Raw genomic sequence first — 14,602 nt, 5'->3', positions numbered from 1 at the left:
GGTCTGCCTGTTAAATACTGAGGTAAAGAAGACATTGAGGACCTCAGCCTTTTCCTCATCCTCGGTGACAATGTTCCCCCCCACATCCAATAAAGGATGGAGATTCTCCTTGGCTCTCTTCTTGTCATTAATATATTTGTAAAAGCTTTTTTTGTTGTCTTTAACGACAGCGGCCAGATTGCGTTCTAGCTGGGCTTTTGCCTTTCTCATTTCCTCTCTGCACGACCTAACGAGATCCCTGTACTCTTCTTGAGTCGCCTGCCCCTTCTTCCACAAGCGGTAAATGGGAGATGGGACCACGCTGCCACCAGCCAGGCAGGAGGAAACACGTTCCTTCGGCTCCCTGCTGCTGGAGGGGAAACACCCTCGGCCCCGAGGATCTGCCATCTGCGACGGGCAACCCACCGGCTGCCTGCCCAGAGGGACACAAGATCAGCCCCCACTAGTCCTGCCTCTACCCCTCCCAGGCTGCAGAGCCGTGTTTTCTCTTGGGAGTGTTCATCTTCCAATGTCACCACTAGCAAACGCCAAGAGGGTTTTACACGAAAGCTGTAACTGCGCTCACTTTTCAGTACAACCGCTCACACGCTGCCAAAATGCGCTTCAGCGGAGATGAACAGCCACAGGGGTCACGTTAAGGGACGTGCCAGATGCCTCTACGCCTCTAACAGGGCTCGTACTGGCTGTTGCATGGCAGCGCTTTACGAACAGAGCAGAAGTAACACATTTTGTGGTGTAATGGACCATCAACCTGCCTAATTAAATGAGATCTCAAAGGTTTGATACCACATTTCTTCCACCATCTTCCATTAACACTTTCAACCTACCAGACCCAAGCCTCCCCAAGAGAATTTTCCTGCCAGAGACACCCCAAGCGCCAGGATCCATCCCTGAAGCGCCACCAGCCCCACAGATCCCCTCCCCATAGCCCCTCACCACGGCCAGAGAGGTCAGACACAGCCGCTGCCCTGAACCACGTTCCACGAAGCAAAAGGCGAGGTTTAAGAGGCCTGTTAAGCAAAAGCAAGCAGAAATGTCACTGAGCAATAGCGAAGAGCTCCAAGAGAGATAACAAGTGCAATGGGGATCTGTCTCGGAAGCACAGGGAACTGGGGTACACTTCCCAGCACAGCACCTGCTTTTAAAAAGGGACAAAAACCAGTTTGAAAGGTTAACCTTTTAACTCTAACCATGAGCTACCACCCTGCAGCAGAGAACAGAGGCACACCCCAGTTTGCCACTGAAACAAAGTCATCTTTTTATTGTGTTTGAGCCTGGGTTCAAAACCCCCAGCAGAAAGAAACAAAAAAACAAAACAAAACAAAAAACCCGAGTATAAATACGAACAAACCCCGCACTCGCTGCACTACCTGCCAGCGTTGAAGAGGGCTCCCCTCAGCGCCGCTTCCAAGTGGAAGGATGAGGAGAGCCTAAGGGGATCAGTGCTGTGCAGGAAGCATTGGGGCAGGGCATCTCGCAGGAGGTTGTCGCTGCCGAGGCCAAGGTTTGACTCTATAATTAAACGAGGCCAGTGGTTGCCTGTAAGCCCTCAAAATGACCATCTGGTAAACGGCTCGTTAATTAAGCTAGAAACCAATTCTTTTTCACTTTGCACATTGGAAGAGAGCGCCAGCCCCCATCACGCCACCGACAGGGAGCGGGGTCTCAGTGGTTGTGGGGCCTGCCTCGCCCCCGGCCCCGCCCGCTGGGCGCAGCGTCCACGGTGGAACGGGGGTTCTTGATGGTTTCGTCCACGGAGACGATGAGGCAGGCGGCCTCGGAGGCTGCCGTCAGCGCGTTGATGCGCACGATGGCCGGCTCCCACACGCAGGCCTCGAAGTTATCGGCGATGTCCTCGTTGTTCACGTCCACGCCGTACCACATACCTCCCTGGTGGGAGAGAAGAGGGAAGAGGGTCTCGTTATTGGGCTGGTCAGGACTTCGGGGCCAGTGCACTGGGAAGCAAAGACACACAAACGTTCAGGGAGAGGCAGAGACGGGACCTTGCTGTATGAAGGAAGAATATTTGAGGGCAACGCAAAGAAAAGAACCCACAAAAAGCCTGTGTTGTCAGCAAACAGTGCCAGCGAAGCCTCATAAAATAGGAGGCGTGCTCCATTTCAGAAAGAAGCTGTAGAAGCCTTACAGGACTGACTTCCACTCCACTGCTGTCTCACTCCCCTACCCACAGCCCCAGTTTTTGCAGCCCAAGATACAGGCCACTCATTTCAGGGCACTCCCCCTAACCCCACAATCATCAGCAGGATGAAATGCGGTGAGAGTGACCCCACAGAGCGCCACAATCATCAGCAGGATGAAATGCGGTGGGAGCGACCCCAGGGAGCAGCAGCTGCTTCCGAGAGAAGCCAAGGGGCAACCTCTAACTGTCTGAATTAGGGCTGCATGTGCATGCACGCACACGCTCCATGAGGTCTGCAACGATCGCAAGCAATCAGGACCTTCAATCTGCAGCTCCTCTGGAAAACACACAGCTCGGCCAATCTCTATACTCGAATTACTTTAATGTTTAATATAGAAGCCTCCCTCCTGACAAATGATGCATTTTTAAAAAGCAAATCAAAACTCCCAGCTCTAGAAGTCACCCGACAGCTGCGATCAAAGGGAAACCAGATCATTTCCTTTTATAGAAACCCACACCAAGCCCACACTTGATCTGAAAACAAAACACTGCATTTAAATCAAAGAGGACACAAGCCTAACATGGGCTTAGCTGAATTACACCAGATCCGTCAGGCTCAAAGAAAAAAAAAAGAAAGAAAGAAAGAAATCACACACTACTGGCTCTCCCTGACAGCCCTCGGTTCAGAGGTGGGCACCCACCTGCGCATGCTTGGCTCTGAGCTTGTTCAGTATGTTGGTGGCATCAAAGCCAGCGTTGTCGCAGAGCTGGCGGGGAATGATCTCGAGAGCTTTAGCGTAAGCACCTATCAGCAGCTGCTGCTTGCCTGGAATGGTCCTGGAGTAGTCCCGGAGGTATTTGGAAAGCTCCATCTCTATCGCACCACCACCGGCGACAACCGAGTCGTTCTGAAAGAAGAGGGGAAACTCTCACTCTCGTTCCAAGAAGGGAGAGAGCAGGAAAGCCGCCTTTTCTGCGTGTGTTGCACATCAGGGTGATGTAGACACACCAGGCAGGGGAATCTTTAGCCCAGGCTGCTGCCATGCCTGGGATCGCCTGCCAGCTTTGCTGGGAGCTCCAGAAACGGCCAAGAACCTCCGGCAGCAGCTACCGGCAGCTCTTTCCAGCTGTGCACAAGATAAAGGAGTGGTTTGGGAATGCTGTACCAGGGGAGGAATGGCAGACCACAGCTCCCCTGTGCGGGGCAAGTTTCCCTCACTTCTGTAAAGCGTTCAAAATTAAAGGTATTTGCAGCAGCACTTCGTAGCCAAGTTCTGCTATTTTTTCCCCCTCCCTATTTGTTTCAGTAGGGAGATCAGGATGTTCTTTCTAAAAGCAAAACAGTTCCAAAAATCCTGACGTGCTTCTTCCCATCCCCCCAGGGCACTCAGCCTCAAAGCTGTTTTTAACCAGAAAACACGTTATTATGCATAACCCAGAAACACCCGCAGTTAGGCAGCATCTATCACACAGGACCAGCAACTCCACAAGCAGGGCTCACATTCACATGTGCCTCAGACTCCTCTCTTGGTGCTCCCAGCCTACCTTCACAGCCAGGGGACAGTGACCCCCTCAGATCGGTCACCAAGAGAAGGAAAAAGTGGGTTTAACAGGTGCCGACACGCACACGAGATCGACCCCGCTATTCAAACCCACTGAAGAGCTACCCGACGCACCCAAAAATCTTGTGTTCCCTTTAGGACTGAGGTGTTTACAGAACACGCCACAACCCAGCAAGCACAAGTTACAACTGTGCTGAAGAGAAGGCAAAAACCAGGCGTGCCTGAAAAGCAGCTGGCAACACTGCAGAGACAACGCTGCTTTGGCCACGGAACAGCACTTGAGTTAATCAATCAGACGCTGCCCGTCTGCACACTCCACTCTACCGGCTGAGAGCTCCCGGTCTCTCCACAGAGACCTCAGCCGAATGCTGGTGCATGAAAAACGTTTCTAGAAGGAGTTACAGCTGTGCCAGGTCCGATCAACAACCCCAATGCCAATCCAGCAAGGAGGTATCTCCACTGCTTCTTACCTTGATTGCTCTCCTGACTATCATGATGGCATCGTGCAGGGACCGTTCCGTCTCCTCCATGAACTGCTCTGCACCCCCTCGCAGGATTATCGTGCAAGTCTTTGCCTTCGGGCAGCCTGTGAAGAAGTTATACCTGCCAATGGCACAACACAGGAAGGGTTAGGGTGACGGAGAAGCAGTGCTGCTGCTGGACAGGCTTTGCACCGATACGACAGATACGATACGATGAGGGGAGACCTCATCGCTCTCTACAACCACCTGACAGGAGGTTGTAGCGAGGTGGGTGTTGGTCTCTTCTCCCAAGTAACAAGCAATAGGACAAGAGGAAATGGCCTCAAGTTGTGCCAGGGGAGGTTTAGATTGGATGTAAGGAAAAATTTCTTTATTGAAAGAGTGGTGAAACATTGGAACAGGCTGCCCAGGGAAGTGGTGGAGTCCCCATCCCTGGAGGTATTTAAAAGACGAGTAGATGAGGCACTTAGGGACATGGTTTAGTGGGCATGGTGGTGTTGGGTCGATGGTTGGACTCGATGATCTTAGAGGTCTTTTCCAACCTCAATGATTCTATGATTCTATGATTCTATGACAGTACGGGAGCAGAGTTCTTCACGAGCCAGATGCATGACTGAAGTTGTTTCGCCCTACACAGTGCCCCTATCAGATCTTGAGCTAAGAAGGAGCAGAGCCAGGCAATATACAAGTGAAATTCAAGCTGACCCAGGAAAATGCACTCTCTTCCTGTTGCTAGGACTTTGCGCTAAACCAGTGCTCTCATTTTCACTTGGCAGAACACAGCAGATGTTAGCAGACAGCCCCAAAGGGGATTTCTCCTCTAGCAATGTGAAGCTCCCCGTTATATAGTACCCAGCTTCCTTTGCACTGATAGTAAAGTATCACTGTGGGGTATCAGAGGAATGCCACAATCAACCCCAAAATGTGCTGCTTTTAAGTTATGAATGAAAGAACACCACTATGCTTTCTACAAGGCACTGGGGATTAAATATATATTTTTAAAAGCATATAAAAGAGGTAAGATTTAGGTGAAAGCTTACTCCTGCCCCCTCCCTCAGCCCCATAAAAAGCAGCAATAATGCAATCTTGTTTTCACACCATCACCTTGAGAGATGCTCAAACCTGCCAACGCTTAGACCCTAACTTCTCGAACTAATATTAGTGTTTACACAGGACTACAGGTTCACGGCTGGTGTAGTTACCTCTCTCCTCCAATCTGAGTCTCCTCAAAGAGTTCGCATCGGCCCAGAACATCATCCGACAGGGCATTGACACTAGTCTGAATGGAACCGCCGCAGGCCTGCATGGAAAGGCGATAAAGCGCAGCGTTACCAACACTGATGAACAAGACAAGTTTGCTCAGCAGGTTCCCACTCTTCAGAGACAGCCTAGCCTTTTAGCTGATGCAAAACCACCCTGCAGGCCAGATTCAGGAAAAAACCCTTCTACTTTCCTCCCATCTCATGCATCTAGGCAAGCTACCAACATCAGAAGTAATCCTCGACAGCAAGATAGGATTATGCTTCTTCTAAGTGCTGACTCACAGGCTCTAAAGTCCAGCAGTTACACAAAGAAAGCTTAGGAAAAAAACCACTCACGATGAAACAGGCAAGAACTAGGGAAAATAAACCTCTACTGAGGCAATGTACAGACCCTAATATACGACAACATCAGAGAAAGAAAAAAGCAGTGCAGATGCGATGAGCACGTGATTGTCCATTCCATCAAACAGCTTTGTCAGTATACGGCAACTTTACATAACAGCCACATTGGCAAAAAAAATTATGCGATTTTAATTTTAAATCTTTCTAAGGAACAGTGTGTTCAGTCACCGATTGCTGCCCTGTTTTCGGAATGACCAGCCTGGCACTGCTAAAACTAAATCACAAGTCTTTATTCTGAAACAAGGCAGCTCACCATCATAGTTCGCTTGAGATCCTCTTCCGGGACACGGCCAGCACAAAACATGTCTCTATCCGCAAAGTACTGAGTAGCCACATCACCGATAGGAAGTTTGGACAGGACAACTTTGGCTCCCGACTTGTGGATTTTGTCTAGCTTGTCATACAAGATGTTCCACTCGGCATCCACAATGGCCTGGTAGTCCTAGGAGGGACGAGAGAAAGGGACAAGCACTCACGTTAAAGGGCTGCAGATGCCATCCCGCAGTGCCTGCGAAGGGAGAGCTCTTCTCAAACAAAAGCAGCAGTGACGCTGCTCTGCGCAGCCCCGGCAGACAACCGCTTTCCAAGACTCATAGGTGATTTTAGGTCACTATTTTATGCCAAAGAGCCATGTCTGTTAAAATGCTTCCAGAAGCAGAACTGAGTCAATAAAAGGACTGGATGAACTGACAGAGAGGCAGTGACCGCTCAAGAGAGAAAGCACAAGGAGGAAGAAGGGATTATACCCATGTCTGAGAGGTGTTTACAGAACTGTGCATGGATGTTGGGGTGGAGAGACTTACAGCATCTATCACAGAGGAAAAACGGATCCTGAGAAACCTCATACTTTACCAGCATGCCCAGGCTCGACAAGCCATACACAGAAGCCTGCCGTGTTCTAACTGTCAGTGAAACACAGCCACGGACAGCTGGGAAAGCTTACAACAGCACGCAGCAGCTGACTACAACAGAAGAGACCATCATGTTCACCATGGCAAAGAAGGGAACTTTAAGGAAACAATTACTGAGATCACAGTCCAAGACCCCAAAAGCAAAGCACCCAGAGATCTTTAGATATCACAATTATGCAGGAACCAAATGCACGCAACATTGCGGTACTTTCCAAGAAGGTGTCAGAGAATGACCCTGTTTCATAAAGGTATTCTGACAAGACGGAAAGAGAACTACTGTCCAAATGGCTACCTTGTCTGCTTAAATATGCAGAGGCTTTCCCAGCATTTAAAGCACTGCTTAATAAGCTTTCCCTGGAAGGCCACTTGTTAGGCATAAAGAAGTCACCACACAGCTGACGACTTATCATGGCATAGCTGAGGGACAATGACTGAGCAGAAACATGCCCTAAACCTGCTGTAATTCAAAGTCTGCCATACACTTCTCCCAAACGAGGCAGCATAACCCACCAGCTATTTTCAGGGGCGGGGGAAGGATGTGCAGATAAATGGCAATCCCATTTATCCCACTGGCTCTCAAGCAGCCACCACTTCTTGCAGGCATGAGGAAGCGGGACAGGCTCCCCTTTTGGCTCTTACCTCCACCGTGTTTACTCTGACTTCGGCATTGTCCTTCTCGGCTTTGAGCTCCAGCTCCACGTTCAGCAAGGCGATCTTGGGAGACTGATACTTCTTGGGCTGCATTTCAAACCCAGCGTAAGAGAACGTCTTCTTAAAGGCAACTCCGGCCACCAGCTGAGAGTCCTTGAAGACAGGGATTTGTGTTAGGCTCAGCCTCCCAAGGTTTTCTCAGCAGGGTTAGTAACTCCCACAGGAGACTCCCTGCTTTCAGAGTCCTCATTTACAAAGCGTTCACCAACAGCTGTCTCCTTTGATTAACCCACTTTTAGAGAAAATAAGCAGCAAATTATTTTCTTCTCTCTTCATAAAACCAGCTTCTATTACTTCCTTTCTACCCCTCAACACACCGCAGCGAAAGATGCTATACACAATCTGAACATCAAGGGATGGAGCATCTGTTCTCTCTCTGATGTCTTTCCCATTTCTACCCTTTGAAGATGGATACTTCTCACCCGCAGCCCCACACTCGGGGGTTTTGTTGCCCTGGTTTGTTTTTCCAAGCTCCATCACCACCTCCGGGATTGTTTTGCAGCAGGACTGCCCTGCCCAACACTGTCCCCTGAAGTGAACTTCTTGACTTCATGGCTGGGAGAGAAATCAGCATCTAAATCTCCTACTCCATGAGTATCTAACCACACACTGCAGACTTGGCTCTGCCCAGCCACTGAAGCCCAGAGGATCCCTGTCCCTCCTAAGCTAGGACAAACACAGACTTTCTCTGCTCTAGCTGACAGGGTGAGATGACCCAGGATCTCTCACAAGCCAACCCTGAAAAGTAGCTACATTATTTGCCCCATCTTTGTACAGGTCTCCAAGGAGTCTGACAGCGGAATACAAGGGCCAAACGATGTGGAGTAGGGAGAGCCGCTTTTATCCAGAACAGAAGACACGACCCTCCCCAGGGGACCAATTTCTGCAAGCCTCAGAATACCAGCAGGCCCAGACACCACAAAAACAGATGCTGAAACATTCCTAATTCACTAAATTAGTTGTCTGGGCAAAACAATGGCATAATTATAATGTCTCTTCTCAACAAAAACGCTCATGCAGAGTGTTTACAGACAGTAACAGCCACAGAATAATAATTCACAGAGACTGTGGCGGGCTTTACTTTTCAGTGGAAGGGTCCCAAGCAAAGGGAAGGGTCCCGGGGCCAAACCCACACAGGATAGAGGCAGGAAAGAGCACGGACACACCAGCTGTCCCACAACCCAAGATCAACTCCCCACCAGGTACCCGCATGCAGTCCTGTACACGACAGGTATTCCAGCACTGTGGTACAAACCACACAGCTCATCTGCCCTGCCCACCACTAGATCAGCTCCTTCACAACGTTTTCTTTGCATTTTTCCCCAACCCGGTACTCATGCATACAACCAGGACTGTATGGCTTTTGGTTCCAGAAGTAACAAAGACTTCCCACAAAAAAAAAACCACACACCCAACTATATTTCATTATTTGCAGAGATATAAATGGAATTTGCATCAGTAACAACATTCGCTGCAGAGGACAGCGAGATAAGAGTGTATTTGGCTCAAAAAAACCATATTCTCTACCTACAGAAAAGAAATCCAGCCCTACTCGCTAAGCTTTTTCCTCACATCAACAGCTTTGTTGCGCTTTGGTAATTCCTAAACAGGCATTACCGAGCCAGGCTGCATTTCTGCTAGAGTCAACCCACCAAAGGAGCTGTGATCACTGTCTCCTATCCTTTCAGGACAGACTCCGACAGAACTTACTTCCAAAGCACCTCCTTGCACCTTCTTTATCCCAATCATTTTGAGTTGTAACAAGTCATCTAACATCATGACAGCATCTACGACCATCTTGGAGAAAAACTCCTTGCTCTGGGAGATTAGCTTAGAGCTCAGGGCGGTGGCTGCACACTTCTCCAACAGGCTTCTCTGCTCACTGCAAGGAAGGAAAAACAAGGTCTTGTTCACTTGCCGATTTTTTTCACAAGCTCACAAAACACCGTGTATGGAGTGATTAATCCACTCTGATAGAGGCAAAGATCAGCTCCCTTCTATCGACAGGGAAAGCAAGGCACACACGTTAAAGCATGATTCTCCCTGAAATCTGAAGTCTGAAAGCATCAGACTAGCACTGACCAGGTCAGTTGGCTTTTAGACACCACAGGCCTGAGCAAAACAGCAGGGCTCAGCATCATCTCCTTCATCCAAAGGCACTAAGAAGTTCCTGAAACCCTCTGAAGGTGGCACATTCTCTGAAGTATTAACTCGGGTAACGTAACACCGTAACAGAGTGGATGATGCAAGGGACACCAGGGAACTACGGATCCAACTCCCAGGCTCTATCACCTAAGTTACTGCTGACCATGAGAACTACTGTAATTCACACCACGGGACAGTAGAAAGGATACAGCTCGTTTTGGTTTATTTAAGATGGTTACACAGTTCAACTTGAACTTTTACTGCAGGTATTAGTAATGTCAGATCAAGCAGACAGGAGCTTAAAACGCAGGGAGAAAATGAACTCTAGTATTCTCACCTCAGCTGAAGGGATCATTTCCTTACTGCTATTAGCTATCTAACTTCACATATTCAACAGCTAAGAAGTGATCTGATTTTCAGAGAAGCACTGAGCATTTAACACTGCCGCTGACTGCAGCAAAAGCTGCAAGTCTCCACCACCACTGGAAAAAAAGAAATCGGGCCACTTATTTTGGTGCCTAGCTTCCTCCATGTGCACTGGAAGACACTGGCCTACATACTTCGCTGCAGCCCAAGTGAGAGCACGGCATCTCCCCCGGAGGAGCAGGAAACTCCGAAAGCTCGAGAATAACCCCGGTGTGGGGCCGCAGCTGTTTGGCCCGACCTCAAGACCTCAGCCAGAGCCACAGCAGAAGTCAGAAACACCCTCACACTAGCTAACTGAAGCCCAGCTACACAACCAGGTCATCTGTAAGGAAAACTTACTCTTTATCTTCCTTCTTCACTGCAACAGCAATGTCTTTGATCTTGTTTACAGCCTGTCAAAACACAAGCCAATAGCTGGATTAATGATTCATGCTCGTAAGCTGATCAGAACTCCAACTTTTCTCTTTGTATTTTATGTTACCTTTTATTCCCTACTTCAGCATCACTGAAGTTTCAGGCATTTGAGCTATTCCACCCCTTCCAGCACAGTAATTCTAAGAAACACATCAACGTAAGTTTAAGAGGATCGAGAAGAGGCTCAGACCTGCTCCACTGTTTTCAGCAGAGATCTGGGGAACCAAGGGGCTATTGAAGGAATTAACCTCCAGAGAAGGTTCAGCTTAATGGGACTGATGTGCTTCACGAGACATAAGGTTTACCAAGGAGTAGCAGCGATCAGAAGAATGGGACAGGAATTTTCCCATTTATTCTTCCTTGGAGGAAAAACAAAGGAAGCAATAGCGCTCAAGAGGTACCAGCTGGTAATAACAGCTCACTGACACCAGAGAAGGCAGCTGACATTTGCAGTAAGACATCGTCAGATTGCTACTGTCACTCCCCATGCCCATTCATTATGGACTTTTGCCTGGAAGCGTGTTATTTTTCCTCTCTGGCACAGAACTCCTCTCCCCAGACACTCTGGTGGAGCCCAGTACACCCCTCAGCTCTGCAGCAGGGGCCAAGCCCTCCCTCGGCTACAAGCAGCACTGCCTTACCAGCTGCGTTGCTGTGCGGAAAGCACGGATGATGATTTGAGGATGGAGGCCTTCCTCCACGTAGGGCTTCACTTGTTTCAGGAACTCAGCAGCAAGTAGAGTTACGGACGTGGTACCGTCACCAACCTGCACGGAGAGGAAACGCTCTGTGTCATCCAAACACTGCAGAGCCGCTGCGACAGCAGCTTCAAAACCACACAAGGGCTTCCAGAGGAAATCAGAATTCATCATTTTCTCTGCTCACAGATTTGCAGCTGGATTCTTTAGTGATTAAGAAGGGCTGGGTTCAGACTACATCCCGTTTGAGGGTGAAGTCTCATTCCCCAGTCACCTATGTCCATGAAACGTGAACTTTTTATCTCTGAAGTTTCCAAACCACCCATCAGATCTGGCTGAAACAGCGTAAAAGATTTGAAAGTTATCACAAAAGAGGAGGCGTCAATAAAGAAACCAGAATAAATGCCAGCCCTCCACGAGCAATTCCCACCTGTTGACACAAAGTCCACACAACCACTGATGGGAGCAAGCTTGCCGCTGCACGTTATGCTTCCGAGCGCAGCCAGGCTACCCTCCTACCTCTGCATCTTGAGATTTGGCGATGTCCACTAACGTCTTCGCAGCCGGATGGACAACATCGAGGAGCTTCAGGATGGTGGCACCATCGTTAGAGATAGTGGCTTTGCCTAGGATTGATGTACAAAAGGAAGTCAAGCTCCACTGCCGCGAGTAAAGCTCTGCTCACTCTGAAAGGGCGCCCCAACACCCAAGGGAGCTTTTCAGACCTCAGAGGGACGTTAATACAAGAGTAACTTCAGACCAGCCAGTCTCACTGTGCTTCACCAGTTCACCTTCCAGGTCAAATGTGTCCCCAACCTGTTACTACGCTGCAGTGTTCCCCAGTCAAGCCCTGGTCCTGCATCACTGTGAATTTTGTTATGTCTAAACAACCACAGGCTCTCATCCCAAATTTCCACTTGAAAGTAATTTTTCTTCAGCCAAACGACTGTGGGTTTTTTTTCTCCTACATGATTTGAGATGCGATCACCACGATATTCTAATACACTCCTACAGCCAGATACACAAGTATAAATTGGCTGAAAAGGAAAGTGAAGGGGTCACCCCCATGGCGAGGGGGAGCCCAGAACAGCTGTTTCACAGCGGGTGCCTCTATTCCCTATCAACAGGGTCTTTTTAGTCCATTTTTGGAGCAGATTAAGTGAATTTAGCCTGAGTGCAGAACAACTCTTCACACAAGTTAATAGAGACTTTAAATTCATTTCCCTCTTACTTCTCAGCAGAGAAACAGATACTCTAGCCTGACACTCACGCGAAGAGAGAGTAGAAATCAATCATAGCAGTTATTAGGTAGATTTAAATCCATTTATCCTTTTTAATAAAAGTTATTACAGTTTCTATTTGTAAAAACTATTTAAAGAGAATACTAAGACCTTCCACCCCACCCTTCAGTACCAGCAATAAAAAAACCCCACAAACAACGCGTTTGGTGACTTCATGCAAGTCTTTTTGGGAGGGAGGGGCAAGTCTCACCCCTAAATCACACCAAAAAAAGTCAGCCCAGTAACATCCACTGACCTCACGCTCAGCCACAGCAAGCGCTGAGTTAACTCCACACATCTTGTGAGCCTCATTTAAAAAATAAATAAATAGAGATGGTCAGGGATAGCTGAAGACCAGGTTCAAGACACACTCGGAAACCTCCTTTCTGGTATGGGCCTGCTCATATCTACTTCCACTAACCCTGGATCTACCCAACCTCACAACAAAGACCACAGCTGCCTCAACCCAGGCAAGTGCACTGCACTTGGAGATTATTTCCGAGTCACTTTTCAACATGGCTGTGAGAGGCCACTGCCCAGCGCTTACCCCGGTCATCCACAATGAGCTTGTCCATGCCCCGAGGTCCCAGGGTAGTGCGCACAGCTTCTGCGATAACCTGGCAGGCATTGATGTTGCTGACGAGCTGGGGGATCCCCTGCGAGGTGTCCGTCCCCTCCTTCAGCAGGATAACCGGTGTTGGCTGAAGAGAGAACCCACAGCAGAGCCGTTACTCCAATCCCAACAGCCTGCGGACAACCGGGAGCTAACTCCTCACGCAGCCCAGCAAGCTACCACCACGCAAAAAGACCAAGACCAAAACCCAGAGCCTCCCTAAAACTCCTCTGCCTTCACGTGACCTAACCGCTTTCCATAAAAGACCAAGACCAAAACCCAGAGCCTCCTTAAAACTCCTCTGCCTTCATGTGACCTAACCGCTTTCCATCTCCCACTGCTCCCACAGTGCAACTGGAATTCACCCAACTGTCTCCAGCACACGCTCTGGGACCGTACCTGTCCCCCAAAACAAGTGGGCTTCCTCCGTACAGCGGAGTTCAGCGGAGTTCTGCTTTCGATGCTAGACTGGAGAAGACAGTACGTGCAATAATTACTGAGACAGTGGGGAACTGCACGAGTGCTGCAACCGGATCAGTAATTTTTTATTATCGTGCCAGCAAGACGGTCAGCAGAACGGGCACGACAGCCCCTTCCCCGTCACACCTCAAATCACGAGTCCAAGCTGCCCCAAGGATGGCAACTGCTGAAAGGTGCTTTCACAGAGAGGACGCGGTAGACGAACACAATTTAAGTGATTACACCTGCCTGACAGTAAACCGTGTTGGAGACGGCTTAGAGGGTATCAGAGGCCCCAGCAGACAAGGGCTTCTCACTGTGCTCTGAGAGTGCTTTCAGAAAGCAAACCAAACGTGCCTTACAGGCAAAGCTCAAAGCACAAACACAGCCAAAGTTTGTGAGGCACCCACTTTTAAACAACCACCTGCGGGCAGAGAGCAAAATTATACTATGACTGTTGCGCTAATGAGTGACAAAGCTGGCGCTGAGGGTCTGATGCGTGAGTAGAAGAGCGGTGTGAGGATCACAGTCAGGCCTCTCTAAGCCCTGGAAAGGTCTCGTGGAAGAAAACGTACCGAGTTCTTCCACACCCACCAGAGCAGAGATCTCAACGGAAAAGAAACCCTTGCATCCCCGAGAGAGTCAGGGTAGAGGCAGACGCACCGCCCTTGTACAAAGCTGGCGCTGAGGGTCTGATGCGTGAGTAGAAGAGCGGTGTGAGGATCACAGTCAGGCCTCTCTAAGCCCTGGAAAGGTCTCGTGGAAGAAAACGTACCGAGTTCTTCCACACCCACCAGAGCAGAGATCTCAACGGAAAAGAAACCCTTGCATCCCCGAGAGAGTCAGGGTAGAGGCAGACGCACCGCCCTTGTGCCGCGGCCTGCCTGCTCCTGAACAACAGCAACGGGGCTCAGAGCCGGGGAGCGCCGGAGCCGAAGGGGACCCGCAGCCGGGGGAGGCGCTGGGCCGTGCGGCTGAGGGGGACGCAGCCAAGGGGCCGGGGCGGAGGACGCGGGCCGGGGCTCCGGGAGCGCCACGCACCGGGCTGCACGACTACAGCTCCCAGCACGCCCCGCTCCCACCCAGCCCGGCCCGAG

The 14,602-nt window shown here is 49.7% G+C and overlaps 1 protein-coding gene across 1 annotated transcript in view; it reads right to left on the bottom strand.

Annotated features, from left to right (window-relative positions):
* Positions 1–1,234: 1,234 nt before the first annotated feature.
* The window catches only part of CCT7 (chaperonin containing TCP1 subunit 7), a 26,598-nt gene continuing 13,230 nt past the window's right edge, over positions 1,235–14,602 (bottom strand). The window contains 12 exon segments of the mRNA XM_009290676.2: positions 1,235–1,680; positions 1,683–1,890; positions 2,842–3,048; positions 4,173–4,305; positions 5,387–5,484; positions 6,102–6,290; positions 7,399–7,563; positions 9,181–9,352; positions 10,381–10,433; positions 11,097–11,222; positions 11,673–11,779; positions 12,981–13,134. Of these exon segments, the coding sequence (XP_009288951.2) occupies positions 1,640–1,680; positions 1,683–1,890; positions 2,842–3,048; positions 4,173–4,305; positions 5,387–5,484; positions 6,102–6,290; positions 7,399–7,563; positions 9,181–9,352; positions 10,381–10,433; positions 11,097–11,222; positions 11,673–11,779; positions 12,981–13,134 (1,653 nt within the window). The 3' untranslated portion in view covers positions 1,235–1,639.

The sequence above is a fragment of the Aptenodytes forsteri genome, unplaced genomic scaffold, assembly GCF_000699145.1.
Source record: "Aptenodytes forsteri isolate BGI_AS27 unplaced genomic scaffold, ASM69914v1 Scaffold236, whole genome shotgun sequence".
NCBI classification, from domain to species: domain Eukaryota; kingdom Metazoa; phylum Chordata; class Aves; order Sphenisciformes; family Spheniscidae; genus Aptenodytes; species Aptenodytes forsteri.
This window is presented reverse-complemented; position numbering and strand designations above follow the sequence as displayed.